Source organism: Eublepharis macularius, chromosome 13 (assembly GCF_028583425.1).
Source record: "Eublepharis macularius isolate TG4126 chromosome 13, MPM_Emac_v1.0, whole genome shotgun sequence".
Classification (NCBI taxonomy): domain Eukaryota; kingdom Metazoa; phylum Chordata; class Lepidosauria; order Squamata; family Eublepharidae; genus Eublepharis; species Eublepharis macularius.
The window spans coordinates 57,482,965-57,510,555 of record NC_072802.1 but is presented as its reverse complement, the minus strand read 5'-3'; the positions used below and the strand labels follow the sequence as shown (position 1 = coordinate 57,510,555).

The following is a 27,591-nucleotide window of genomic DNA, read 5'->3' as shown; positions in this document are numbered from 1 at the left end:
GCCATTCAGAAGCTGCTTTTCAAGAAGCAAAATAACTGGCTAGATCATAACCACTGACGCCTCTCTGATTTTTAATGAAAAGATTTGAACATGTGCCACTGAAATCAGGAAAATCTCAACTTTGGGAGGGAAGCAAGGGAGGGAATAAGGCGTGGCTCATGTATGGAAACTACTCCAGTTAAAGTTTTCCTGAATTTTCTCAATTTCTATGCAAGCACAGAATGTCAGACGGTGCGTCAGGTTAACTTTAATCCAGCCACAATTCACAGGGCTGAACTCGCATTCCTTGTTGTATCTCCCCCCCCCCCCCACCAATAACTTGTAGCTGGAGAAGGTAGCTACGGTCCTTAGACTAGACGTACAAAAGAAACACATATTTAAGAAATTTCACATATTGAATAAAAAGATTAAAAACAGTTTAAAACTGATGTAATATCTAAATATCAGACATAGGATATAACACAATTTACTTGCTGTGTTTCTACTCTGCTTCCCCCATTGGCTACTGCTTCAGGCAAGGTAATGCTTAAATGCACAAAGTTGCCAGGCGGCTAGTCTTTCAATCTCAGCGGTTCTGACCGGCAGCACAGTTCTTCAGAGTCTTGGGCAGAGGCCTCACACATCATCTACTACCCGATCTTTTGAAACTAGTGATACTGGGAATCAAATCTGGCACTTTCTGGGTGCAAAGCAGTTGCTCCACCACTGAAGCACCACCCATCCTCTTTCAATCACAGCATGTGTCTTTTTTCAACAATGTGTTAAGAGGGAAGCATAGCAGCAGACATAAGTTGGTGGTGGAAACCTATGCTTTGCCTGGTCCACAGGATAGTCCAGAACATGATAATTAACTGATGGACTGTCTGTTTCCCTTCTCAGTTTAAAAGCATACATCCCCGAGCAGCCCCAAGACATTTTTGGGAGCAACAACAGCAGTAAGCTCATCAGCAAGTGGAGCTGCCCCACACCCTCAGCAATTTGATAAATGACATTTGGAAGACACCATAAGTAGCGCTGCAGGTTTAATAATCCAAGGATCTTTGTAGGCCAACAAGCCACAGCACTGAGGACTCACGGTCTTTCTGATGTCCCTCTTCATCCAAGTAGATGTTAGTGTTCATATTCCAAATAAACTGGTGAGCCAAAAGCTGGGATTTGGAGGCAGCCCACAAGATGTATTCCCGTACATAGCCCATCTGAGAAAGTATAACAGTGCTAAGAAGCTAAACATTGCCAATTCACAGAATTATTTCCTGGCAGCAGCATTTTGATACTAAAGATGAACAGACATAGTGGACAGAGGACTACAGGGATTTTGCAGAAGCACCCTAAGGAAAATTAAGGAAAAGGGTCAGGTTTAGTAATGAAAAAGTAAATAGAAAAGGTCCAAGACGGTTGGTGTTAGTATGGTAGTTAAGAGTGCTAAGCTCTGAGCCAGAGAATTCTCTATTTAAAGCTTAGTCCAGCCATGAGCTCGCTCTTATATAAGATGCTTTCTCAGATTTACTGTTATATTGTAGGTACACACTGCTTTCATTGCCCCAGTTAAACATACTGTCACCAAAGGCCAACAAGACTGAAAAATCAGAGCACCGTAACAATAAAACACCACAGTAAAAAGCCCTTTTACAAAACGGCTACTTTGCAGCTTTTTCTTAAAAGCCGTGAAGGCGTTACAAGCCCTCACTTCACTGGGTAGCCACCCCATAAGAATGGAGCCATCACAGGGGGAAAATGGGATACATAATGAAGCATTAAATAAAATGCTTAGCCATTTTGGACTAATAGGATCCGACCAAAACAAGCTAGGAGCCTTTACATGAACAAACTGGCATGTTGTTTCTGCCTCGATCTCCTAAGCAAAGAAAAAGAAAAGAAGCGCTTGATCTGGACAATCTGAAAACTGCCAGTGATCTCTCAGAGTGACTATAAGAGCTTCTGTTCATTCCCAGTTCCGTGCTTTCCATTTTCTAAGTACTTTTTCAACCCTTTAGGTTCAGGATCTGGGGCTATCTTTCCTTCTTCTCTCCCTCGCGCCCACCCCATCACATATTCTCTCATTTACTAGATCTTGTCATATTTCTGACCTTTTTCCTCTTTCAAAGGAATTAAACCCTTGCTCACACTCTCACTTGCTTTTAAATTGATTTCTGCCACTCTTGGGTGGTCTTCCTGCTTCTTCTCTTTGCTATCTTGAACTCTTCTGCTCACTAGATTACTCTTCTTTTCATTCTCAGTACTCTTGCCTACTGTAAGCCTAAAATTATATTCTTCATTCCTCAATTCCACCCATTCCCCTTTGCTCTTCTCCCCCTGCGCCCCTCCTCCTAGGAATTCCAGAAATAACCAGCACAATGAAGTGACATGGGCAGGGCTTTTTTTCTGGGAAAAGAGGTGGTGGAACTCAGTGGGTTGCCCTTGGAGAAAATGGTCACATGGCCGGTGGCCCCGCCCCCTGATCTCCAGGCAGAGGGGAGTTTAGATTGCCTGCCACGCCACGCCACTCAGTGGCATGGAGGGCAATCTAAACTCCCCTCTGTCTGGAGATCAGGGGGCGGGGCCACCGGCCATGTGACCATTTTCAAGAGGTTCCGGAACTCTGTTCCATCGTGTTCCAGCTGAAAAAAAGCCCTGGACATGGGATAAAATACCATAAACTGTAAGCGATAGATCAACATACCTCTATAGCGTTATATAGTTATGTCAATTACCAGGGAAAAGAATTCTTGGGAAAGACCCTCAGTGGGGCAGTGGAAGCTGGGTGGTGGTGGTGGTGGAGGTGAAACAGCCACTGTGGACACTGTGGCTGGGAAAATGCATGAAACTGCCTCGACAGCCACAGCTGTAACAGGGGTTCTGCATGAAAGCACTGATATATGTAGAAAAGACCGGAAACATAAACTTGGCTTATACTTATATGTCCTTACCTTATCGTACCTAAGCGCCTGCACGATTTGTGGAATGTAAAATAAAATGGCATCCTGGCGGGAAAGAAGGGGATACAGAGACGACAGCAGTTATAGCCTCTTCTCAGAAGCAATCCATCCCGATTAATTTTTTCCCCCCATGACTAAAAACGTTAAGCAGATGTGAAATATTTCAGAAATCTAATTTACCATGAACCTAAACGAACAAACATCATCTGGCATCTCAGTTTCTTACCGGAGGGAATGACCGCAGAACTTTAACTCCATATTGAGCTGTCAAAGGATGGGGTGGATACATGCTTGAAAAATACGAGAGGCCCGTAGGGGGATCTGTAGGTGCCCAGCATAGAATGTGACTGAGTTCAGGAGCGTCTGCATCTATTGTGTGCCACGTAACAAGGTACTGAAAGCAGAAAAGAGGGGGGGGGTTGAACAAATTTGTTTTATTTTATTTATTTATTGCATTAAATTTATAACCTGCTCTCTCCACAAGCAAATCAAAGAACCAAGCTCAGCCATGTATAGCTGGAGTGAATTTAACCCACATCTGACTAAATTATGAAAGGGCTTTTTTTCAGCTGGAACGCGGTGGAACAGAGTTCCGGCACCTCTTGAAAATGGTCACATAGCTAGTGGCCCCGCCCCCTGATCTCCAGACAGAGGGGAGTTTAGATTGCCCTCTGCGCCGGTGGAGTGGCGCGGAGGGCAATCTACACTCCCCTCTGACTGGAGATCAGGGGGCAGGGCAACTGGCCATGTGACCATTTTCACTGAGGGCAATTTAACTTAAAAAAAACTCCCCCCTTGTTCCAGCTGACTGAAAGTGACGTCATTGTGTGGTCCTGAGTTCCACCACCTCTTTTCCCAGAAAAAAAGTCCTGGATTCTAGAATTATCTACCCTTTCCGAATCTTGTGCCTTTCTGCTGAAGAGTTCCATTTTCAAGAGCAAAACTTGGCTCCGGGGGGAGAAAAAACCTGCCCGCACATACAAGTTTAATTAACAATCATGAAAAAACTGCAACTTACCTTACAAATTATAATTAAAAATCAGACATGCACCAAGAGTCAGCTAGGTGTAGTGGTTAAGAGCGTTAGGACTCTAATCTGGAGAACCAGGTTTGATTCCTCACTCCTCCGCTTGAAGCCAGCTGGGTGACCTTGGGGCAGTCACAGCTCTCTCAGAGCTCTCTCATCCCCACCCACCTCACAGGGTGTTGTTGTTGTGGGGATAATAATGACATACTTTGTAAACCGCTCTGAGTGGGTGTTAAATCATCCTGAAGGGCGGTATATAAATCGAATGTGGTTGTTGTTATAGACATGAAAAGAGTAACCACGTTTATTTGGCCACATACCTGTCCCATTGGACTGAACATGTCCATTGAGTGTGGGTGGGTGTCTCACTCTTCCACGAGAAAGGGAAGCCAAACTCTCTCCTGCCTTGTCTCCTATTCTCTGTCACTTCAGGCATCTGTTTCCCATCCTGGTTACAATAACAAAAGTGATCCAGGATGGAAGATAATGCCTGAGGTGATGGAGCCTGGGGAGGTACGACAATGAAGGGGCCACCAATCCTTTTTGATGTTAGAAACCTTTTAGCGGGACAGAAACATTCTTAAACTTGTCTGTATCATTTCCACTTTGGCACCATTGAGGAAAAATTTAAAAAAATCCACACAAACATCTCCGCTGATAGAGCCATTTGCTCTCTGACATTATATGAATAAAGTACGAAGGGCTCTTAAGGCAGAAACATTAAAGGAGTGCTATAATTAATTATGATGCACCCAGTGCTCCAAATGAGAGAAAGGAGGAAGTGGGATGCTTTTGTTTCAGGCCAAACACAATCTAGCGGTCCATTCACCACTCTTAGGTATGTTAGAGCTGTGTAAAGTCTTTGCTAACAACACTTGAATAGGTATTCAGTCTATGTACATTCTATTATACATTATTACCAAGAAGCGTTACCTTAAATAACGAGAAATATCTTAAGGAATGTGACCTAAAATTTGGCAATATTGTTGTGACTTTGCTCCCTCCTGGCAGGGTTTTCATGCACCCCCACTCCCCAACAAGTAAGACTGCTTTTAGGCTTGCGTAAAAACAAGATAAACGACATCCCATCTCATCCCACCACACTCAAAGCACCAGACCCAGCAGTTTCTCTAGATAATACCATGGAGAAAAGTGATGGCTGACTGCTTTAGCAATTGCCAGTTCCACGCAACAGTAGCAGCTCTGGAGCAACAACAGGCTTGCCCACTGTGCCCTACAGCAACTCCTTAGATTACAGACAGAACTTGAATATACACGGGCAGGCAATTACCTTTATAGCTTCTGGTATATCACTGACAGCTCCTGGGTCCAAGCGAACCAGACGGGTGACTTCCATTACAATCACTTCTGTGTTTTTAAACCTAGAAGCAATTGGGAATGTAAGCATGTTACTAAATCTGAAATACCGGGAAATATATTGGGAGCAAGGTGAACCTTGGTGATGAATCCTTGAATCACAGGGCCTTGTGCCTTAGAGCTAGCTGGCAGCTGCATGCATCTGGGAGGTTACAATGGGCACAAACCATGTTTGTTACCTTTTCCTGTATCACCAGCCCTGGCAGCGCCAGCAGAATGTAAGGGGCTAACCTTAGCTGACTACATAGACAACCGGATCTGGGAACCTGAAATATACCACTCTGAGGATCAGGGCTTTTTTTTCAGCTGGAACGCGATGGAACGGAGTTCCAGAACCTCTTGAAAATGGTCACATGGCTGGTGGCCCCGCCCTCTGATCTCCAGACAGAGGGGAGTCTAGATTGCCCTCCGCGCCATGGTGCGGAGGGCAATCTAAACTCCCCTTTGTCTGGAGATCAGGGGGCGGGGCCACCAGCCATGTGACCAGGGCTTTTTTTCAGTGGGAACATGGTGGAACAGAGTTCCAGCACCTCTTGAAAATGGTCACATGGCCGGTGGCCCCACCCCCTGATCTCCAGACAGAGGGGAGTATAGACTGCCCTCCACACCACTCCAGCGGCATGGAGGGCAATCTAAACTCCCCTCTGTCTGGAGATCAGGGGGCGGGGACACTGGCCATGTGACCATTTTCACCGAAGGTGATTTAAACTTTTAAAAACTCCCCCCTTGTTCCAGCTGACCCAAAGTGACGTCATTGTGCAGTCCTAAGTTCCACCACCTCTTTTCCCAGAAAAAAAGCCCTGCTGAGGACTCTGATGGCAGTAAGTTAGGATATACATGTAATTAATAAGAATTAAGTAATCATTTCTATGTACCTCGTGGGCAACTGGATAGCCAGATAAGGAGAAATGTTCCATGCCAGGTCCACATTGTCTTTCCACTGTTTCTCAGTTAGGCTGATGTACTTGGACCTCCAGTTGGCAACACTGTTTTCTCCCGTCTGATCCAACTCTAACTCAGGGGATGAGAGTGGGTTGTACCATGTGATGAGACGTTCAATCTCAGTAGCCTTGAAAGCAAGGATAGGAAACATGCTTTGGCAAATTTAACACACTATGCATTGTCACCCCACCCTCAAAAATGTTCCACTTGTGTTTCGTTTAGTTGTGGCAGGACAAAAGAATTTACAGTATCCAAGAAGAGATCGCTTACCAGGAAAGACAAAAGCAAAGTTCTTCTTTTCATGTAGTACTTGTGTAGCTGGGTACCTCTATTAGTCTTCTTAGACATGCCTAAAAGATAGAGAGCCTCATCAAATGTTAAAGATTGCAGGCAGACTAAGCACTCGTTTTCCACAGAGTTAACAAAAACGGGGTACGAAATTTTCAGCACTACAGACCACATTATTATGAGTCAGTGGGTTGCAACATCCAATCACTGCATGTTAACTGATATAATTTTCCAATGTTTCAGTGCTACTTCTCCTAGAACTCTTATTTTCCAGCCTCAAAATATTATAAGATTTTGACCTTCTTATATTGATTTAGGAACTAGAGGAGGGAAATCATTGGAACAATTATTAATTTTAGAAGCTTGCAAGAACGGCAACAGCCCTCATCTGCTGTAACCCCCTTCCTTTGATAGGTATTCAGAGGTACACTACATCTGTAAATGGAGTTTTGGCATTGTGGTTGATAGCTGTTAACAGAACTACCCTCCACGAATTTGTCTAGTCCTCTTTTAAAGCTATCTAAAGTTAGGGGCTATCAGTGCATCTTGTGGAAACAGATTCCATGAATTAAATATGTTATGACTGAGAAATATTTTGCCTATCCTGAATCTACTGCCTATCAATTGCATTGTGTGACTCTGAATTCTAGTATTATAAAGAGCAAAAGCTCTCTCTCCATTTTTTCCACATTATGCATAATCTTATAAACCTGTCATGCCTCATTCCCCAGTTGAACACTGTAAAACCAGGTAGCATTAATTTTTATTGCATTTTGCAATGATACTAATCCCTATGCCATTAACTGTACCTTATGTAGGCAAATATTCATACACTTTATTGTACCTCTTTGTGTTCATTTTGAACACATAACATTGCTAGTACACAAATTTTGCAACATCACTCAGGATTACTGAGTTTGTTTTTGGATGTTTATTCCTTTCCACTTTTTAAAATTATTCTTTTAATTCTTCTGCGTTCCACCTTCTAACTTGCATGAAAACTATTTATGACAAGACTGTTGACTGTGCAAAAGTCTTGAAAACTAGCAAGCACAATACAGTAATGTGATGGTGGTATGGCTGGGAAGACGGGCTATACCCACTACAGGCAATTCTGTAAATATGCTGAGGAACACAGGCAGCAGGCCATTAAGTCCATCATCTTTCCCCAGTATTTACTCTACTGTAGACATTTAATTATTTGAAAAGGTGAGGCGACCTCTAAACAGCTCTGAAAGGCCATTAAATTATTATGAGCTTGAAGGATACAAAGAGCTCCTTCAGGCAACTCTAAGGCACAGAAGGGCTGAAGATTGTGTGAATAACAACCCCAAAGCTCCACAATGCAAAGTCTTCAGCCAGAAGAATGTTCAAACTACCACAGATTATTGGCAATTCCAAAATGGCATAAAGGAAAGAGTTTTCCATTCCCCCCGCTCCAACGCTTAATGAGCCACTTCCAAACTGCAATGAAATCTGGGTCTGATTCATAATGAGCTTAGCCGGGGCGATCATTCTCTACCATCCCAAATGCCTCCTTCCTTTCTGTCAAAGCCTATCTGGCTGTGGTTGTGGCAACTGGGACAGAGAAATGGCAGCATTCCACACAAAGGGAGCCCTGGGGCATATGGCTTCCAGGGCACCTGAGTATTTAGGCAAGAAAAGTACATTTGTAAACTTCCTGTGCTTGCGATGCTGCCATCTTAGCATTTCAGACTGCCAGAGAGTAATGGTCTTTTTGCAGGAAAGTCTTCAGTGATGTTTAAGAGTGCATCAGGATCTAAATTTCAGAATGGACTGAGAAACAACTACAAGTGTACTACCTCAACAGAAAAACAAAGCTACTGGTTTTTAAGTCTTAACTGTTTTGTCTTAGAAACAGGGCTCATTTCGAGGGGGAATGTGCCGGAACACAGTTCCGGCAGTTCCCCAAAGAGGTCACATGTCAGGTGGTCCCGCCCACCTGACTCTCAGCCATTTGGGGCCCTTTTCGGCCTGTATTGGGGCCGAAATGGCCCAGATCGGGCCTCTGATAGGTGGTGCATCACTCTCCCGCTCAGCAGCGGCCTGACCCTGACCATTTTGGGCCCCTTTTCGGCCATTTTCATCCCCTTTTTGCCATTTTGGGCCCAATTTCAGCCCTGAATGGCCAGATTGGGTCCAAAACAGCAGGATAGGTGATGTCAGGGGATGTGGCATATGCAAATCAGTTATCACACACTTCTGGTGATGGAAAGGGGCAGGGCATATGCTAATTAGTTATGCTAATGAGCTATGTTAATGAGTTCCTCCAACTCTTTTTCTACGAAACGACCCCTGCTTAGAAACATCCACATCATGCAAATTCTGTCTGTAGTACCAAACCTCAAATTTGAACATGATGCGGAAAACAGAAGCAAGCTTTATAAGATCATAAAGAAACCCTTTATAATGGGACAGACCTGATTTCTTGGAGATAGTTGACATGCCACTGGACAAAGGGTATGTGTTGATCCACCCCTGTGTAGCTTGCTGCCGAGACCCCACAGTGATGTCCAGGTTGCTCCGTGTGTCTTGATTGTCTTACAAATAAAAAGCGTTTAGTCAATGAACCAAAATACACACAAAAAGGAAGGAAAAGAGGGTCACAGGTTTCACATTTAAGACTCACCAGGAGGCACAAGCTGGCTGGCTGTTAAATATTTCTTGTCGGAGAACATTGCAGTCCAAAACTTGATGAGTATGATGATATCCTCACGTAGCCTTTTCTCACCTTGGGTTGGGCACTTGGGGGCACAGCTTAAAAACACAGCAACAAGATAACGTGCATGAAGCACTCTGAACACCAGAAGTACCATCATAGTATTAAATAAAAACAGCAGGAAAGAAGGCCAGAAGCGAGCCTGTCAAAATCAAGATGCGCAAATCACAAGCAAAGGTTAGAATTTATTTTTTTAATTTTTAAAAAAGATCTCAACACCCCCACAACTAGAAATTACAGAACCTGTGCTGAAAAAATGAAAGGAAATCTTCACTTTTAAATAGAAAACAATTTTACAAATCACCTCATACTTTTGAAAATATAGGACTGTACAAATAATTAAAGTGGTTTTCTGTACAACAGAGACAAGAAGAGGTTTTTAAAAATTATGTGTAGAAAACACTATTATACATAGTTTTAATATTCTGGGTTTTATTAGGAAAACTTTCTTTTTCGCATTTTTGGGATGAGCGGGAGAAAAAAGTAGTCAAAATACCTGAAGTAGTCAAAAGCAGTTGAATAAATCTTTTCTCGCAAGACATTGCGAATAGTTGCATTGGGAACCACGTCAGCATGCAGCAGAGACAGCCCCAGAGTGAGTAGCCTAAAAATAATACAGAAGAGGGACACAGAATTAATACGTAAAAGCTAGGAGTACTCATGTCCTGACCTGGATGGCCCCGGCTAGCCCAGTCCTGTCAGATCTTGGAAGTTCAGCTAAGCAGGTCTGGCCCTGGTTAGTATTTGGATGGGAAACCACCAAGCAAGTCCAGGGTTGCTATGCAGAGGCAGGCAATGGCAAACCACTTCTGTTGGTCTCTTGACTTGAAAACCCTATAGGGTCACCACATACGTTGGCTGAGATTTGACAGAACTTCACACACAAACACACACACAGGTACTGAGCTTTCCATATGAGGCTCTATATGGACTTGCGCAAGGAGACAGCGATTCCTAAACGCCTTTTGTTATAATACTTCTTTCATCCTCATTTAGTGGCACGATACACCTTGACTTCAAACATCCCTCCCTCTTGATGGTAAGGAAACTTATTTCCTTGATGGTGGGGAAACTTACAGACTGAGCTTCGAACGAGTTATGCAGTCACAAAAGACACCAAGAATGGTTTCCCCATCCCTCACACAGCTATCCCGATCTAACTGCCAAGGGAATAAACCCTGCTGGACGGGTATGGGTTGACCCCAAGTAAAATATCTAACCTTTGGCCTTTCTGTCTTTGAGATTCTAAATCTCCCTTCCCTGCCCTGATGACCACCACTTACTTGAAACGTGGCCCAATAGTTGCCACGTGTCGGTTCATACTGCCCTTTGATCCTCCAATGTTCAGAGAAAGGGACCGCTGTAGTAAACTGGAGAAGATTTCCACCTGGTCAGAGCTGCAGTACTTTGCAATTTCAAACCTCTGCACCAAGAACTGAGTAGATGAAAGGAGAATGTGAGAAAGGGGGATGGGCTTTATGCATTAAAAACTTTTTATGATGCAGAGTCTGCTACAGTAAAGCTAAGTTTAAAAAGCCGCCAGGGGTGCCAATTCTCAGCCTCCCCTTCCCCATCAGCAAGGCCCAACATTCCCTCTGCAGGCCTGGCACAGACCTGTAAAATCATCACCCATAGCTGCATTCAATAAACACAATTCTGATATCAAAGAAAAAGTCTGTATATTTGGGGTGGGGGGAACCATAAATCAACGATATCATAATAGTGGCCTTGCAGATTCCACCAAGCCCCTGGGCACCAGTGAAATTCCACCTGCTCTTTTATTCTTGCCTCCCCAAATTTTCAAACGATTGGCTGTCTTTCAATTCTATCTCTGCTGAAAGAATCAATAAGAAACAGCTCCAAAGAAGAGCGCTTGCCTCTATCCAGACATAATGCGGCGTGACCTCTGGTGGACAAGGTTTGGGTTGACTCTCTTCCGAAGCTGCTAATGGATCTGCTTCTTTCACCTCAGCAGAGAACAGGCCAAATTTTTGCTCCACTGTCATTTGCCAAGCACCTGCCATTTCTCGCATGAACTGCGGAAACAAAGGCATGTTTTATTTCTTGCTTGCGGATCTAATTCTAACAGCAAAGTGACATGTAAACAATCCACAAATTAAAAGCATTTTGAAATGCGACCCTAGGCATTTGAATCCAAGCTGGCATTTACAACTTATTCTACCAATGGGACGGTTTGGGGGCATTTTGCTTAGCAACTCAAGTTTTCCAAAAGCATCACGGTTCTCTTTCAAGCAAAATTAGGCCAAGTTACCTATTCTTGCTATATAAAATGCATGAAGTTTACCACCACTACAAAAAAGAAACGTGTGATAAAATGGAAATACAGTTTGGCAACTGCCCAATATATGTAAGAGCCCTGCTGGACCAGGCCAGTGCGCCATCTGGCCCTGCATCTTGTCTCACACAGTGGCTGGAGGGCCAACGACAGGGCACAGAGACTGAGCCCTTCCTCTGATGTTGCCTCCTGGCACTAGAATTCAGAAGTTTACTGCCTGTTAATGTGATGGTTCCCTTTAGTCACCATGGTGAGCAGCGACTGATAGACCTAGCATCCATGAATCTGTCGAATCCCCTTTTAAAGCCACCTATGCCTGGGGCCATCACTACATCCTCTAGCTGCAAATTCCACATTTCAATCATTCATGACTACCCCATGGCTGCTAAGCTTAATCAGGAATCTTTGTTGAACTACCTTGTCAAAAGCCTTTTGAAAGTCCAAGTATAGAATGTTTTCTGGGTCGCCCTTATCTACATGCTTGTTCACTTTCTCAAAGAACTCCAAAAGGTTGCTGTCTAAGGACTTCAATTTGCAGAAGCAAGCTTTGTTCCTCTATGTGCCTAAGCATTCTATCCTTGATTACAGTTTCTATTAATTTCCCATTTCCCCTTTGGACCTCTTGTTAAAAAACCGGTGCAGCATTTACTACTCTCCAGTCTTCTGGCACAGCAGATTTTTCATATGTATAAACTCCAGGTTCAGTCCCTGATACCTGCAGTCAAAGGATCTCAAGAGAAAATGTGTTTCTGTCCAAGTCCCTGGACAGCTGTTGCCAGTAAGAATGGAGAGTACCGGGCTAGATGGACCTGTGGACTGACTTTGGTATAAGGCTGCTCCATACGTAAGCAGATAGTTAAATATGCAACTGACTTGCCAGCTTATTGTATCTCTGCAATAAAAACCACAGGCTGAATCCATCTGAGTGCCACTGATACTCAGAAAGAGGTGAAATAAAAAGCAATTGCTAGCACAGAGCACAGGAGAGTGAAATAATGTACTATGATCATGCATAATGAGACCTTGGCTCAGCAAATGAACAGATTTTTCTGACACATTGACTCTCATTGTAAGATTCTACTTTTAAAGTTTGCTTTCGGTGGGGGTGGGGGAGAAAGCTGAGTGATTTAATTTCCCCTACCGGCACTTCTACTCCATTCTTAGCAGCGAGCAGCCACTCCCAGCAAGCAATCGCAGTTTCCATGCCGTGTTCCGTAAACATTCGCAGAGGTCCCCAGCAGAGGTGATGCAAGAGCTGAGGGTCACAGTCTAAAGCACAAATATTCAGAGAAGTTTTATTTTTTAAACTACTTAATACTATGCTTTTTAATATTAAATAAGTTTCATTTATTATATTGTAAGCTGTAATTATAAGCCACTCCAAGTCCCGTTTTTGGAGAAAGACAGCTAATAAATGCCATAAATAAATGAAAAACATGTGCTACGTGAAGAAACAGGACAGTAGTTTTACAAACTGTCATGTAACTTTTAAGGGGCTCAGAATTTTTCCCTTGGATGTTCCCATTGTCCTACAATACCACCTCACAATCTATTCCGACTGGTGTAGTGGTATGAGAGTTGGATTAGGATGTGGAAGACCCAAATTCAAATCTGCTATGGAAGCATGCAGGGCAACCTTGGGCCAGTCACACACTCTATGTCTAACCAACCTCACAGGGTTGTAGTGAAGTTAAAAAGGAGGAGAAGAGCACAGTGTAAGCTGCTTAGGGTCCCCATAGAGAAGGTAGAGTGTATAAATAAAGTAAATAAATAAATCGAAGATCATTATTAGTTCTGGACAAGATTGCCACGAATGTATGCTTTGGCAGCATAACTAGGTCAAAAGAAGTTCCAACAGGAAATTAGGCTATGGCTCAAAACAACTGGGTAAGAAGAAATCAACTCTGAGCCAAGATAAATGCTAAAAATTCAGACTAGCTTGAAACTGATAGAATTGTTTTGGCTTCTCCGAATAGTACTGAGAATTATAATTTCATGATCATGCTGAATATTCTTCACTGGAGATGACTTACAGTTCACAGCCTGGGAGGCAACAGAGTTGCAAACTAGTTTAAATTTGCTGTACGTGTGCTGTGTATTTGCAAGAATTAACAGTACTAAGCACAGCAACAACAGCTAGCTTGAGAGACAATGAGGTATAGTGATCAGAATGCTGGACTAGGGGTCTGGGAGACCCAAGTTCAAATTCCCGTTCTGCCATGGAAGACTGCTGAGTGACCTTGGGCCAATCACACACCCTACCCTCTGCCTAACCTACCTCACAGGGCTATTGTGAGGACTGAAACAGAGGAGGGGAGGAAAAGGCTGTAAGCCACCTGAGGCTAATTGGGGAGGAAAGTAGGGGACAAATGAAGCAAATAAACAAATAAAGGCGAATCTTCTGTTACCTTTGCTACATATTAACAACGCGGTCAACTTAAACATGGCCTGAGTATAGAGTTCTGGCTGTCCCGGTTCTAGTGCGTCATTGAGCTGTTTGATCATCAGCTTACTGAGATCCGACGCACGGCCTGTGGCACTGCAGTACTGAAGCATCCCGGCTACCTGTTAAGAGACAATCTCTTGATTAAAAGCAAGCAGCATAAGCAACCAATGATGGCCTTGTTGTTCACATGAATATTTTCAATCTTTCGGTTGCTAATAAGATTCTTTCACAGCCTAACCGGGGTGGCCTTTTGCCCAATGCACCTTTTTGATGTCAAGAGAACGTTATTCCGTTTTTTATTTAGCACACTGTGGGTAAACATAGCCTTGCTGTTTTCTCTCTTCCCATCCACAAGGTCTGGCTAGATGCAGACTCCAGGCAGGGGACTCTTAAGAACATAGTCTCCACTGTACTGAAAGGTCCTGACGGTGATGACATTAGCCTTTTCTAAATAACTATGACAAAAAATGTATAATTGTTAAATATCAGGGTGAGACAACTCTCCTTTCAATTTAAAATGTGCTGGATTAGAACAGGCCGAGTTAAACAGTAACTTAATCACACCCTAAAATTAGAAAAGAACATCAAACCCATCCTGGCACAGCTCTATCGGATGCTCTTTATTGGATGTTAGTAACATACAGGGCTCGTTTCCAGGGGGGAACGTGCAGGAATGCAGTTCCGGCCATTCCCCAAAAAGGTCACATGTCAGGTGGCCCTGCCCACCTGACTCTCAGCCATTTTGGGCCCGTTTCGTCCTGGATTGGGGCCGAAACGGCCTGGATCGGGCCTCTGACGGGTGGCGCATCACTCTCCTGTTCAGCAGTGGCCCAGTCCTGACCTTTTGGGGCCCCTTTTCGGCCATTTTCAGCCCCATTTTGCCATTTTGGGCCCAATTTCGGTCCTGAATGGCCAGGATTGGGTCCAAAACAGCCAGGATAGGTTATGTCAGGGGGTGTGGCATATGCAAATCAGTCATGCTAATGACACATTTCTGGTGATGGCAAGGGGGGGTGGCATATGCTAATGAGTTATGCTAATGAGTTCCTCTAGCTCTTTTTCTACAAAATGACTCCTGGTAACATACAGATGGTTTAGCACTTGAATTCCGAATCAAAAATAACACTCAACTAGAAAGACCAACTCATTCCTTTGTGAACTCTTGTGAAACGTTGTTGCACTTACTTCTCCAGCATAGCGATTTCGCAAGTTAAGAGAAGCCATGAAGTTGGAGTAGTCCTTCTTCACACAGGCAGGCCTTTCCGTTAACTGGGTTGCCTACAAACAGCAATGACAATATTGCAAATAGCAATAATTTCATTATTGCTAACAAAGAAACATCTACTATCCCACTGAATCCTGGGATATCAAACAAGTAACCCCGGCATTCTCCTCTTTTCCTGGCATGCTTCTCTTTTTCCTTTGGTGCCTCATCCACTTCAGGGAAACATAATTCTGAAGAGACACTACATTTCAGTTATATAAAATGTTTCCAAATCAACAAAGCAAACAACCACAGAGAGCTCTGGTCGTTTCAGTAGCAGGCAATGATATTCATACTTACCCCCAAGGTGGTGTTCTGTCTGTTGTAGCCTGCAAAGTGGAGAATACTTTCCGTGGCCATAGCCAGCCCTGTGTGTTGTGACAAGCCAGATACCCAGTTCTGATGTTTGTTTAAGTATTCCTGAAACGGGTGGGGGAAGAGACAGCTATTTTAGAGGCAGCTGATTTTGAATACTATACATTGTGCCTTGTTCTACAGAATAACTATAGTTGGTTACTCTCCTCCCCCCAATGGTAAGACGTTCCAAGGATGACATCACCCCAAAGATAACTTTCTTTTCACTGACAGCACACTGGAGATTCATAGCATCTTACAATATTTGTTTTATTTAAACAGGCATGCCTACAAAGACAGAAGGCCCCCCCAGACCGCAGCTTTCACAGACTTGTTAAAAGGAAGGGGGATGAAGTAAGAGCTTTCCAATCTGCTCTGAAACATGCATGCCACAGACTGGCAAGGTTATGCACCAGATAAGACAAGACTTAACATGGTTTAAGCTACACTGTGATCCCAAGCAATTCAAATGAAGCTCCAGAACAGACTGTAGTTTCCTTTATGGGTTAAATGTTTGTTTGTTATGAGCGCAGAAATGTGCTTCTACAATAAAAAAGCACAGGTCTCTTCCCTCCGCTGGCAACCAACACCAGAGGTTAAGAACAAGGGTAGCTGGGCTAACCCACTGGATAGAATACTATAGCATTCAAAGTACAACCGTAAACAGAGTTAAACCCTTTGAAGCTCAGTGACCCTTTTAAGCCCCCCTGACATGGGTGGTTCAGGCTAGCCCAATCTGATCTCATCAAATCTCAGAAGCTAAGTGGGGTTAGCCCATGTTAGGACTTGGATGGGGGACCACCAGGGAAGTCTAGGATTAATATGCAGAGGCAGGAAATGGCAAACCACTTAGGTTCACCTCCTGCCCTGAAAACCCTCTGGGGTCGCCAAGTCAGCTGCAGTTGGATGACTGTTTACATACACAAAAGCCCAGTGAATTCAATGGGCTTAGGAGGATAGTAACTCTGTGTAGGACTGCACTGTCGCTCTATGTTCAGAAGGGGGAAAGCAAAGTAGAAAATCTGTACTGTTGCAGGGAAGAAGGCAGAACCAAATAACAAATATCTGAGGCAGAACAGCAAGTGCAATTCCACTCTTCTGCTCCCTCAATTCTGATGTTCCACTAAAAACATTTTTCTTACTGATTTTCAAACAAATCAATTCATTCTCTTAAGCCTACTTACCTACCTACCTCTCTCTCTCTCATTATTTTGCTGGCAGCAGTATCTTTAAACTCAAAATAACTCTCTGCCTTCTTTAATAATGCCCTTTCTCTCTTGCTGTTCCCTTTTACTAGAATATTTACCCCACTAAGTATCTATCTTTGGCCTCTGTTAATGAGTGCAAATCTCTGTTTAAAACCTTGCCGTTAGCATTTCCAAACTGAACACCCTCTGCTCCTCCCTCCGTGTTTGAGATTATACTAGGATATACCTACAGTGCCTAGCAGATATGCACTCTAACAATAGGATTGCCTATACACCTTGGCACTCACCATAATCCTTATAAAAATAAGGATAAACATTCCATGCTGAACTAGACATGTACATGAGGACCATAATACGGCCAGTAACTTGAAGAGGTTACCTGCAAGTGAGATTTTGTGACTGATGGAGCCCATTTCATGGCTTCCTGCAGGATCATTCCACAGCGTGCAGCAAAATCCTTGACTATGCTCTAGGACAGAGACAGAAAACAGACAGTGACTCAAGCCATCCTTGTGCAATAACAATACCATAAAGCTAACATCGTTAAAGGGCATCATACCGCTCTTGCATTTAAAAGTTGTCTGGAAAAAAAACCCTAAGCCGCTGCAATATGTGATCATGCAACTAGGAAATGTTTTTAAAGCATGAAATATCTGGAATGTAAAATGATGACAGGCCTCAAAAAACAGGCACTTCTGCAGAGACAATGAAGAGCAGGAGCAATATCTAAAGGACAAGAGAGTAAAGGTCACTGATGTTCGCGTTTTGGAAGTGCTTACCTCTCTAGCTTCATATGTGTCAGGAACAGTGATTCTGTACGGAGCATCTGGAATGTCATAGTATGGTTGGTCTTTATGAATGTCCTGAAACACAAAATGGACAAGAAAATGGGCAAGAATCAAGCGCTGCATTCAGGCACAACGATCAATTATAGTTTGTCATCATGAGAACGAATGGAGCTCACTGGACCTGAATTCTCTCTCCCTTATATCTCAAATATTAGTAATTTCTGCTTTCATGGATAGACAGAGTCTGTTACAACTCAACCCATTAAAAATAATTCATTTCCTGCGTACAAACCAAGATTCTAAACTATAGTTAAATTCTGGCTTGGAACCTTATTTCTTATTTCCAAAGCAGGGTTAATCTATGGTTCAGAATCTATGATTACACACAAGAAACAAAATATAGTTTGGGATTCAAATGTGACAACAACAAACTATGGGTTGGATCCAGACTACCGTGGGAATTTCCACCGATTCCCCCTTCCTGCTGCAGACCTCTTACATGTCATTCCTCAGGGTTCCCTACTGTACCAGGGGCAGCATTTTGTGTAGATTAATGAGCTGGAGTGGGAGAGACACGGCAGGAAAGTTTCATTCTGCCTAGACAATGGTAATGGTTTGTCATTATACTGAATTCTACCAGGAAAAAATAATGGAATGTTACAATTTACCATTAATTCCAAAAAAAAAAGCTTCTTGTTCTTTAAAACAATTTATGCACTGTATTTGCTTTGTTCCTTGATATTTAATTTATGGAGTGCAGGAAAAATTGTTAACAACAAAGACATGGCACAGTTTTAAAATGCTCATGTACAGTAAATGCTCATCTTAACCACATGACAGAGAGATTAAACAAAAAAGAGGATAGATCAGACACAGGTATGTTTTTGAAGAGTTTGTTAACTTCTGGAAACAAAAGCACCCTCCTGCTGGACATTCTTTTGTGGAACCAGTATACGAAGAGGCGGAAAACCTGTGAGTACCGTTGGCTGAGAGCAAAAGGAGGAAGCCTCTATGCCCTGTTTCTGGCTCTTCAGGGCAACTGGTTGGCCACCATATGAAGCAGGATGCTGGGCTAGATCCAACAGGGCACCTATTACATTCTTAGGATGTCAATGGAATTCAGTAACAAACGAGCGGCATGGAAATACTTACAGCACTCAGGGATAGCGAGAGAGTCTGAAGGATATCTAACATGGTTTTCAGCACAGTCCCACTCCACAGTAAATGGGGGAACCTTTTTTAAAAAAAGAGTAAGAGATAGATACAGTGTGAGTACAAAATATGTGTTTGGAAAACAGTAGATTTTACTCTTTTACAAAATGCTGAATTTTTAAATACTTAATGTGCATATTAGTGAGCAACTAGACTGGCCTGGGTGGAAGAGGATTTCAAATATAGCCCAATACTGAAAAATAAAAGAGCTACTTTAGAGCTGTCACCTGATTCAAGAAACATTATTTTATTCGGGAAATGTACATGCTGCCTTTCCAGAGACCTGCTTAAGGAGCTTACAACTAAAACAATAAAACCAGTAACATGCAGCCATGAAAAAAGGCCATTAAAAGGGTATATAAAGCACACACACTAAGCAGCCTAAAATGATATTGATGAAACAGGAAAGAGGCAGATCGTAGAATCAGCTAAAGAGAGATAAAACCCCTTAGTTAACCTGGATAAAATAGGACTGTTTTGCCCTGGTGCCTAAAGGAAAATAAGCTAGTTGCCAGGTGTACCTCAAGGGGGAAGAGCAAAGGTGAGGTGCAACCACTGAAAGGGCCCCACCTCTGGCTGCCATATGCATTTCAATCAGATAAATTTATACATATCTGCACAATAGTTTTGAACAGGGCTTTTTTTTCAGCTGGAATGTGGTGGAACGGAATTCCGGAACCTCTTGAAAATGGTCATATGGCTGGTGGCCCCGCCCCCTGATCTCCAGACAGAGGGGAGTTGAGATTGCCCTCCGCACCGCCGAGCGGTGCGGAGGGCAATCTAAACTCCCCTCTGTCTGGAGATCAGGGGGCGGGGCCACCAGCCATGTGACCATTTTCTCTGAGGGCAACCCACTGAGTTCCACCACCTCTTTGCCCCCCAAAAAAGCCCTAGTTTTGAAGAGAAAAGGCATTTTCACTTTGCCTTTAGATAACGCATCTATGAGTGAGGGCAAGTGTGATCTTAAGGGCTGCAGCTTCCAGGCCCAGCTTCCGGGCTTCCTAGAAGCATCTGTCTGACCAACTGTGAAAAACAGGATGGTCTGAATCTTTGGGTCTGATCTACCAGGGCTCTTCTGTTTGTTCTGCACAGGCACATGCTGTGTGTAAATGAAGCTAATCGTACAGAGATAGCCAATGAACTCCCAGCCACTCAACACCCCTTCTGTCATTCTCTGCACCCAAAACAATCAACATGAAAAAGGCTTTGCAATAAGGACAATATCAATACTCACTTATCCACAAGGCCTGATAAATATTTATCTGCAACACGCCTGATTCTCTTGTGAATGTGGTTAAAATTCACCAGCAAGAACTGCGCATGCCTCTCCAGCTCCTCTTCGTTTTCTTTAGTTTTAGGCTGAAGAGGTTAAAGAAAACCATGAGAATGTAGTTGACGCTGTTGGTTTTATTATCTTTGAAACAGTGTTTAAAATTTATATTTCATGTTGCTTTCATTGTGTATTTTCTGTATAACCATTATTAATCCTGAGCCTGCTTGTGGGGAGGGTGGAATACAAATATGATAAAAAAAATTTTAAAAATCTTGTTCTCTCCTTTATTATTTTCCCACTTCTGCTATATGATGTTGCTTTATTGTTTTTATAGTAATATTGTTGTTTTATTGATCTTATAAACTGGATTCAATTACGTTTGTGAGCTGTAAATACACGGGCCATTCATTTATTGCTACACTGCGATCCATTTAATCAGGGATTTCAAAGAGCAAACCTAATGATGAGCGGGTAGAGAATCAGCTCAATAATTGTCAAGCGTTTTTATTGAGTAATGCTCATCATTACTCTGAAGGATTTTATTATGTGGCACAAAACAACAGGGCTACAGAGAGCTCCACCTTTAAAAAATTCCATTCAGAGGCTCTTCCTTGTCCGATATGACAGAGCAAAAGCATAGAAACTAATCTGATAGCCAAGAATTTAGTACGGCAGCACATCAAGACTACAAAATCCTGAGTTAACAGATGTGTTCAAATGCACTCCAGATCTTGGAAGGCCTCAGTGGCAGCCCATAATATATATTTAAAATATTTATATCCTGCTTTTCTCCTGATCTATAGGACGTTGGAAACAACTGATTTTAGGTCCGATAACTTACTTTGTCAGCCATCATGCTGAGGAAAGCTTCAAACACCTTATCTGCAACCGCTATGACACATTGCATCATGCCTTTAAAAATGAAACATCACAGCATTTAAGAAAAACAGAAAGACTTTTTAAAGCCAATGAGTCGTTTGACTGTTAAAGAATTTAACTAGGCCAGAAAGTAATAATAAAGTAAAGTAATAATAAAGCTGAGTGCCTTTCCAACCACAACTAATCTATTATTGGAAACATGAGCGACAACAACCTAACCCACCTGCAGTCCACCTGAAACTGTTCATTTGACAGCATCAGACTTTCACCCTACAATTCATTTGACTGTCACACTTTCACCCTACAAATTGATTATCTCCCCCCGCCCCACCATTTCTTTATCAGAGGATCAAACAGACAGTGTGTGTATGTGTAAAGTGTTGTCAAGGCACAGCTGACTTATGGCGATCCCCATGGGGTTTTCAAGGCAAGAGACGAACAAATGTAATTTGCCATTGCCTGCCTCCGCAGAGTGATCCTGCACTTCCTTGGCAGTTTCCCATGCAAATACTAACCAGGACCAACCCTGCTTAGCTTCTGAGATCTGATGAGACTGAGCTATCCAGGTCAAAGAAAGAAGAAAGTAGACAGATATAAAGAAAACTGCATCTTCCCAACACACCTCTTGGAAAAAGTACTGCAATGAGAAACAGGAGAGGTGGTTTGATATTTGCTATGGAGAAAATGTAGAAAATAAGCTTGGAAAGGCATGGTAGTCTCTGTGATATTGTATCTGCTTTCATACAGAAGGTCCAAATTCAATCCCTGATATCTACAGTTTAAAGGATCTCAGATAAGCAAGTGTTGGGAAAGACCTCTCTCTGTTCAAAACCCTGGATTTCTTGATGTCTGGCTGCATTTTCAATATTCCGTAAAGAAGGAATTCAGTTTCATGATGGACTGTCCTACATCTAAACTGTAAGACAGTGATAATCACTCAGTGGTTCAGGAGCCACAAGTGGCTCTTTGTCATGTGACCTGTGGCTCTTCTAAGCGCTGTCCTCCAATGGGGCAACTTCCCCATGTTTCAGGGAAGTGGGCGAGGCTCTTGTCTGATGGCTCTTATGATTGGTAGTTGGTTCCCATCTTGAAACAACCAACGATGGAGGAATTTGTAAGCTACAAGCCTCCCTGACGTGCAGGTCTCATGCCAAGAATGGAACTAAGCGTGCCTCTTTTGGCTGAGGGTAGTTGCTAATGTGGGTGGCCATGAGCCATGAAACGAGTATCACTGCTGTAAGCAAGTATGCCTTTTCCAACAGACCCTGCCAAATTTAAATCATCTTATTTGCCCAGACTTTCACCCAAATGGCAAAGATGCTTTCTTTAAGCTGTAAGAAAGGGTGGAATTGCACATTTTAATATTACACCTCTCCTTTGATATTTTCATGCAACATATATGCAAGAATATATATTTGTATGGAATGTTATGCCCATACTTATGTGCCCCATACATGCAATATTCTTGCATGCTAGATGACATTTATTACAGAGCCTGACTGCTTATTCATAAGGGGGTCAGTTTATGTGTCACTCAGAACACATTCTTGGCTTCTTAACCACAATCCGCGGCAGAGAAGCTGCAGATCCTTGCTTTAAACTATTCATACAACATTTATGCAAAACCATTGGAAGGGGAGTTAGCGAATACACATTTATTTTGTTACAGACACAAATGTCTACTTGAACAGAATCAAAAGCACCTTACCAGATTTGTCTTTCTGAATAGCTTTATCCTCAAAATAGTAAAACATCACTTGAAATCGATCTGGGTCTGTTGAACGCAATACTCTAGGAAAGCACATCAGATATGCATGTCATATGCAAGACCAGGGAAAACAATTATCCTTTCTTCCTATCCCATGATATGAATACTACTGTGTGTGTGCTGTGCTCCCTTTCTTCCCCTCCCATTCTCATGCAGAGAATCCCAGTCAGGAACCATTTCTGGTTAATTGCGACATAAGAATACAGGTGCACAATTTAACTGGTTTCGTCCCACAAGACAGGATTCTAAACCAGAGCTTAATCCAGGCTCAGAATCTTGATTTGGAGGGGAGAACAGACCAACTATGATTATCTCATACCCCTGAATTCAGATACTGCATGTAAACAAAGTTAGTTTCTAACCACGCTTTTCCAACTAAAAATGAGGAAGAGAGGAAAGAGAAGAGTGAGAGGGTATGTGAGCCCAGCAATACACTGGCATTGTTCACACCCTGGTTATAAGTGGTGCTTGAATGCAGTCCAAGACTACTACAAAGCAATACATGTGAATTATTCTGAATAGAGATGGGCATGAACTGAACTATGAACCAAAGTTTGGCACGAACCAGCCTGGTTCCTGGTTTGCGAACTGGCAGTTCATCAGAGCCCATTTCTGACAAACCGCCATGAACTTTAGGTTGGTTCATTTGGTTCATTTTTCGGTTCGTCACTGCAGACAGCCTGGCACCAATCAATGAGTCTCCTAGGTAACGGGGGATGGGCTTTCTGCAGACCTTCTGCTAACCTGGAAGTGACCTTCTGCTGACGTGGAAGTGACGATTTGCTAACCCGGAAGTGACGTTTTCACAAACCAAACAAACAAACTGGTTCGTAAACTAGAGCGAAAGTTCATGGTTTGTGTTTCGTGAAACACGACAAACCATGAACCACATGGTTCATTCCCCCCCCCCCCCGGTTCGTGCCCATCTCTAATTCTGAACACTGAAAGCACTATATAAATGTTAAGAAGTATTATTGTGGTTATTACATCAGTATCATTCATACTGCTTAGTCTAAAACTCAAGGCACAGTGAGCTTCCAGATGCATAGAGTTGGATATTGTTAGAGAAAGCCCTGATTATGATCCAGCCAATCACTTCTTATGTTCATACTGGCATTGAATATATCCTCTCAATACTGAAAAGGGAACATTCACACACATTGGAGCCAGCTTATGCTGTTAATAAGAACAGAGCCCGTTCAGTGGGGAGGGCGGACTAAAAATCTAATCTAATCTAATCTAATCTAATCTAATCTAATCTAATCTAATCTAATCTAATAAATAAATACATAAATAAATAAATGATATTCCATTCTAGAGTCATCTTTACTCATTTTATGACCTCCCAACAAGCAATTACCTAGAATATATCATACTTCTAAAGAATTTTGAAGGGTTTTTAAAATAAATTCTCATTATTTTTATTTAATAACAAACGCGCTTGTGTGGAGTCAGTCCTCTAAATGTTAGTTTTTCAGCCTCTGGAGACTTTTTCAGTTCTCAATTCCAAGAGCAGCTTATTTTATAGCAACAGGATAGAATGGAAATTCATTAAACATCAGCGTTAGCATTAGGACTCAGGCCTAAAACTGTGTGCCGGCTGATTCAGTTTCTTCTCCTATGGGATTCAGTGGTTAGCATTTTGGATTGGAATTTTGGAATCCCAGGTTCAGATCTCCATTCTGCCAAGAAGCTTGCTGGGTGTCCCTTGGGCCAGTTAATCTCAGTTTAACCAACCTCACAAGCTTGTTGTGAGGATAAAGTGGAGAAAAGATAACCATATTTGCCTTCCTGAGCTCTTTGGAAGAAGGGATAAAAATGCACTAGAAAGATTCATTCCTTATTTTAGAAAAAAATAATAAAAAAGCATAAAATTCCTGAAATTAAACAAAGAAAGGTATATAAGCAGGGAACTTTCATAAAATACCTCATACATTCCAGTCGGTACACAGATAGCAGGTAAGTGGACATAGCAAAGTCCAGCTTATTGATCAGGGCAGACACCTCTGGAGGAGGATCCAAGAGATTTATGATGGTGCTCCGCAACTCACCCAGTTCAGCCTAGAGGCAAAACAACCAATTTAAGGGCTGGAGCTGGTCCAAATTGGCAGCAGGTATTCCTCCTGGCAACCTCACAGATGTTCAAGTTACTCAATCTACTGAACTCCTTTCAAAAGCCATTACTTCTATATTATGTACAAAGTGAATTGAACAGGAGAATCATAAAACCTTTTTGTACTCAAACAATTTATCAAAGTGTACCCTGGGGGGAAGACAAAGGGAAACATGTGTTTGGCTTATAAGTGGCGAGGAGTAAGAATGTTAAAAGCAGCACGATGAAACACTTCCCAACATGGGGAGAGGAACACATGGCCAGAAGGCACATAAGGCAGCAAACTTGCTGAAGCTTGGGTGGTCAGGGCTTGGTCAAGGGATGAAGGGAAATCCTCCTGGGAACTCACACAGACCACTCTGGGTTCCAGGAAATCCATACAATAAATGTCACAGCATAATCCTCCAATGACTGTTTTTACAATAGCAGAGAAAATAATGGACGTGATCAAGCGATTGGGTTGGATACCGTATAAATTCCAAGCACAGAAGTGCAATTTCCCTGCCTCCCCACTCTTGAAGCATCCCAAAATGCCCCCCCCTGAAATGTTACTCTTGGGGATAAAGAGCAACAAAAGGGGAGAACTGGGGGGCTGCCACAGGAGGTGAGAGCTGTCCTCTTGCACATGTGGATCTTTTTGACAGGATCCAACCCATAGTTTGTGGCATAGAGATGCAATTAGGAAACAGGGTCAAGAAGATCAACGGCTTCCAATGTGGCATGAATGCACAAAACCTGTCACTCAACTTCGAAAATGTTATTGGGCAATTACGAAAAAAAAACCCTCCAAAACAAGGAAGACATATTTTTTTCTTGGCTACCAGATCACGATGCAGCAGGTTATTTGATGGCTTCTCTCCCAAATACTGACAAGCTAGATTAATTTCTGAGAATGGTAAAAGGAAAAGGAAAATACTTACAGACGTGACAGTGTCATTTTTCATGGCAGAATTGTATTGAAGGACAGAGCGAAGGGGCTCTTTGCTAGGAAATGTTAGTAGCGGTGATTTGGTTGCTATCTCACAAACACCTTCATACCACTCTTCTGGCCAAAGACCTGAAGTGACATTGACACCAAAAACAAAACAAAACTCTTAAACTTTATATTGTAACACTAACAACATACTTAATACGTTTCCATTACAGCAATAACTATATCCAGGGCTTTTTTTCTGGGAAAAGAGGTGGTAGAACTCAGGGGGTTGCCCTCGGAGAAAATGGTCACATGGCTGGTGGCCCCGCCCCCTGATCTCCAGACAGAGGGGAGTTTAGATTGCCCTCTGCACTGCAGCACGGAGGGCAATATAAACTCCCCTCTGTCTGGAGATCAGGGGGCGGGGCCACAAGCCATGTGACCATTTTCAAGAGGTTCCAGAACTCTGTTCCACTGTGTTGTGGCTGAAAAAACCCCCTGACTATATCTTAAGATTATAACATAACACTCATTTTTCTATTATTATTTTTCCCTATTATTTTACAGTAGAGACCTGTACAAAGATTAAGAGTCTGATCCTCGTGCCATTTGAGGCCCACTGAACTGAACAAGATTAAACCAGAGTTTCCGCTTAATGTGCTTGCTGCTGAGATCCTTCTTTGAATATATCTCAAAAAATTATTTTGTACAAGTATCTCATTTCTGAGGTACCACAGTATGCATGATATCACAGAAATAAAGAAGATTCTTCCCTGCACCCCAATTTCTAACCCAACTTCAGACTTTTAGGTGGCACCTACACTTTCACCTTGTGGACTCATGGGTGGAATTATCCTTCTACAAGTCTTCCCTGATTTGCCACACAAATGTATTTCTAACCATCAGCAGTCTAGCATATCAACTGATACTATCCTTACTCAGGGTTTTTTTTCTAGGAAAAGAGGTGGTGGAACTCAGTGGGTTGCTCTCAGAGAAAATGGTCATATGGCTGGTGGCCCCGCCCCCTGATCTCCAGACAGAGCGGAGTTTAGATTGCCCTCCGCGCCGCGTGACCATTTTCAAGACATTCCGGAACTTTGTTCCACCGCGTTCCAGCTGAAAAAAAGCCATCCTTACTTGGGAATCACTGATCAGTTGCCTTCACCACTGACAGGCATTGACTCTCTAAGGGCATATGTCTGTCCAGGCACACACTACCCAAACTCCTTTAACTGGATATGCAGAGGTTCTTCTACAATTAAAACCTGAATTGGCCTGCACCCTTTGTGAACAGGCACTCTGCAGAATAAACTATATTTCAGCAATCTCCTCTAAATGAGTAATGACTGTACAGTATTCTTGTAAGTGTAATTCATGGACTCTCCACTGATTATTTTTTCCCTAACAAACAGGAATGTTTGGAATACCTGAGCCTTCCACGGCAAATCCCATGAGCACCGAGTACAGCCAGAAATCACGGAAGAGTTTCTGTAGCCTGGGTTTAGCTTCCTTGATGGGTGGCAAGCGTCTTGTTAGCTGATAAACAAACAAAAAAACAGGGCAAAAGGAGGAAAATAAAGTTAATTGCTATTACAGTGACAGTACAAGATGGAAAAAAAATTGTATACACAAGAAAGCAGCCAAAAGAAGAAAGGTCAAACCTCAAGTATTCCTCCTCTCCAGGACTTTTTTTCTGGGAAAAGAGGTGGTGGAACTCAGTGGTAGAACTCAGGACCACACAATGATGTCACTTTGGGAAAGCTGGAA

General features: G+C 42.7%; 1 protein-coding gene across 1 annotated transcript in view; it reads right to left on the bottom strand.

Annotated features, from left to right (window-relative positions):
* PI4KA (phosphatidylinositol 4-kinase alpha) overlaps window positions 1-27,591 on the bottom strand; it is a 105,365-nt gene that overhangs the window by 20,458 nt on the left and 57,316 nt on the right. The window contains exons 20-43 of the mRNA XM_054995735.1: window positions 27,252-27,360; window positions 25,832-25,968; window positions 24,726-24,859; window positions 22,739-22,821; window positions 20,993-21,063; window positions 20,113-20,237; window positions 18,819-18,900; window positions 17,658-17,741; window positions 17,258-17,347; window positions 15,617-15,736; window positions 15,238-15,330; window positions 14,015-14,171; window positions 12,748-12,875; window positions 11,188-11,346; window positions 10,594-10,745; window positions 9,807-9,914; window positions 9,221-9,348; window positions 9,012-9,131; window positions 6,553-6,632; window positions 6,216-6,409; window positions 5,255-5,345; window positions 3,163-3,330; window positions 2,928-2,981; window positions 1,076-1,196 (exon numbers count right to left, since the gene is read on the bottom strand). Coding sequence (XP_054851710.1) covers window positions 1,076-1,196; window positions 2,928-2,981; window positions 3,163-3,330; window positions 5,255-5,345; window positions 6,216-6,409; window positions 6,553-6,632; window positions 9,012-9,131; window positions 9,221-9,348; window positions 9,807-9,914; window positions 10,594-10,745; window positions 11,188-11,346; window positions 12,748-12,875; window positions 14,015-14,171; window positions 15,238-15,330; window positions 15,617-15,736; window positions 17,258-17,347; window positions 17,658-17,741; window positions 18,819-18,900; window positions 20,113-20,237; window positions 20,993-21,063; window positions 22,739-22,821; window positions 24,726-24,859; window positions 25,832-25,968; window positions 27,252-27,360 — 2,788 coding nt within the window. The remainder of the gene's footprint in view (window positions 1-1,075; window positions 1,197-2,927; window positions 2,982-3,162; window positions 3,331-5,254; window positions 5,346-6,215; window positions 6,410-6,552; window positions 6,633-9,011; window positions 9,132-9,220; window positions 9,349-9,806; window positions 9,915-10,593; window positions 10,746-11,187; window positions 11,347-12,747; window positions 12,876-14,014; window positions 14,172-15,237; window positions 15,331-15,616; window positions 15,737-17,257; window positions 17,348-17,657; window positions 17,742-18,818; window positions 18,901-20,112; window positions 20,238-20,992; window positions 21,064-22,738; window positions 22,822-24,725; window positions 24,860-25,831; window positions 25,969-27,251; window positions 27,361-27,591) is intronic.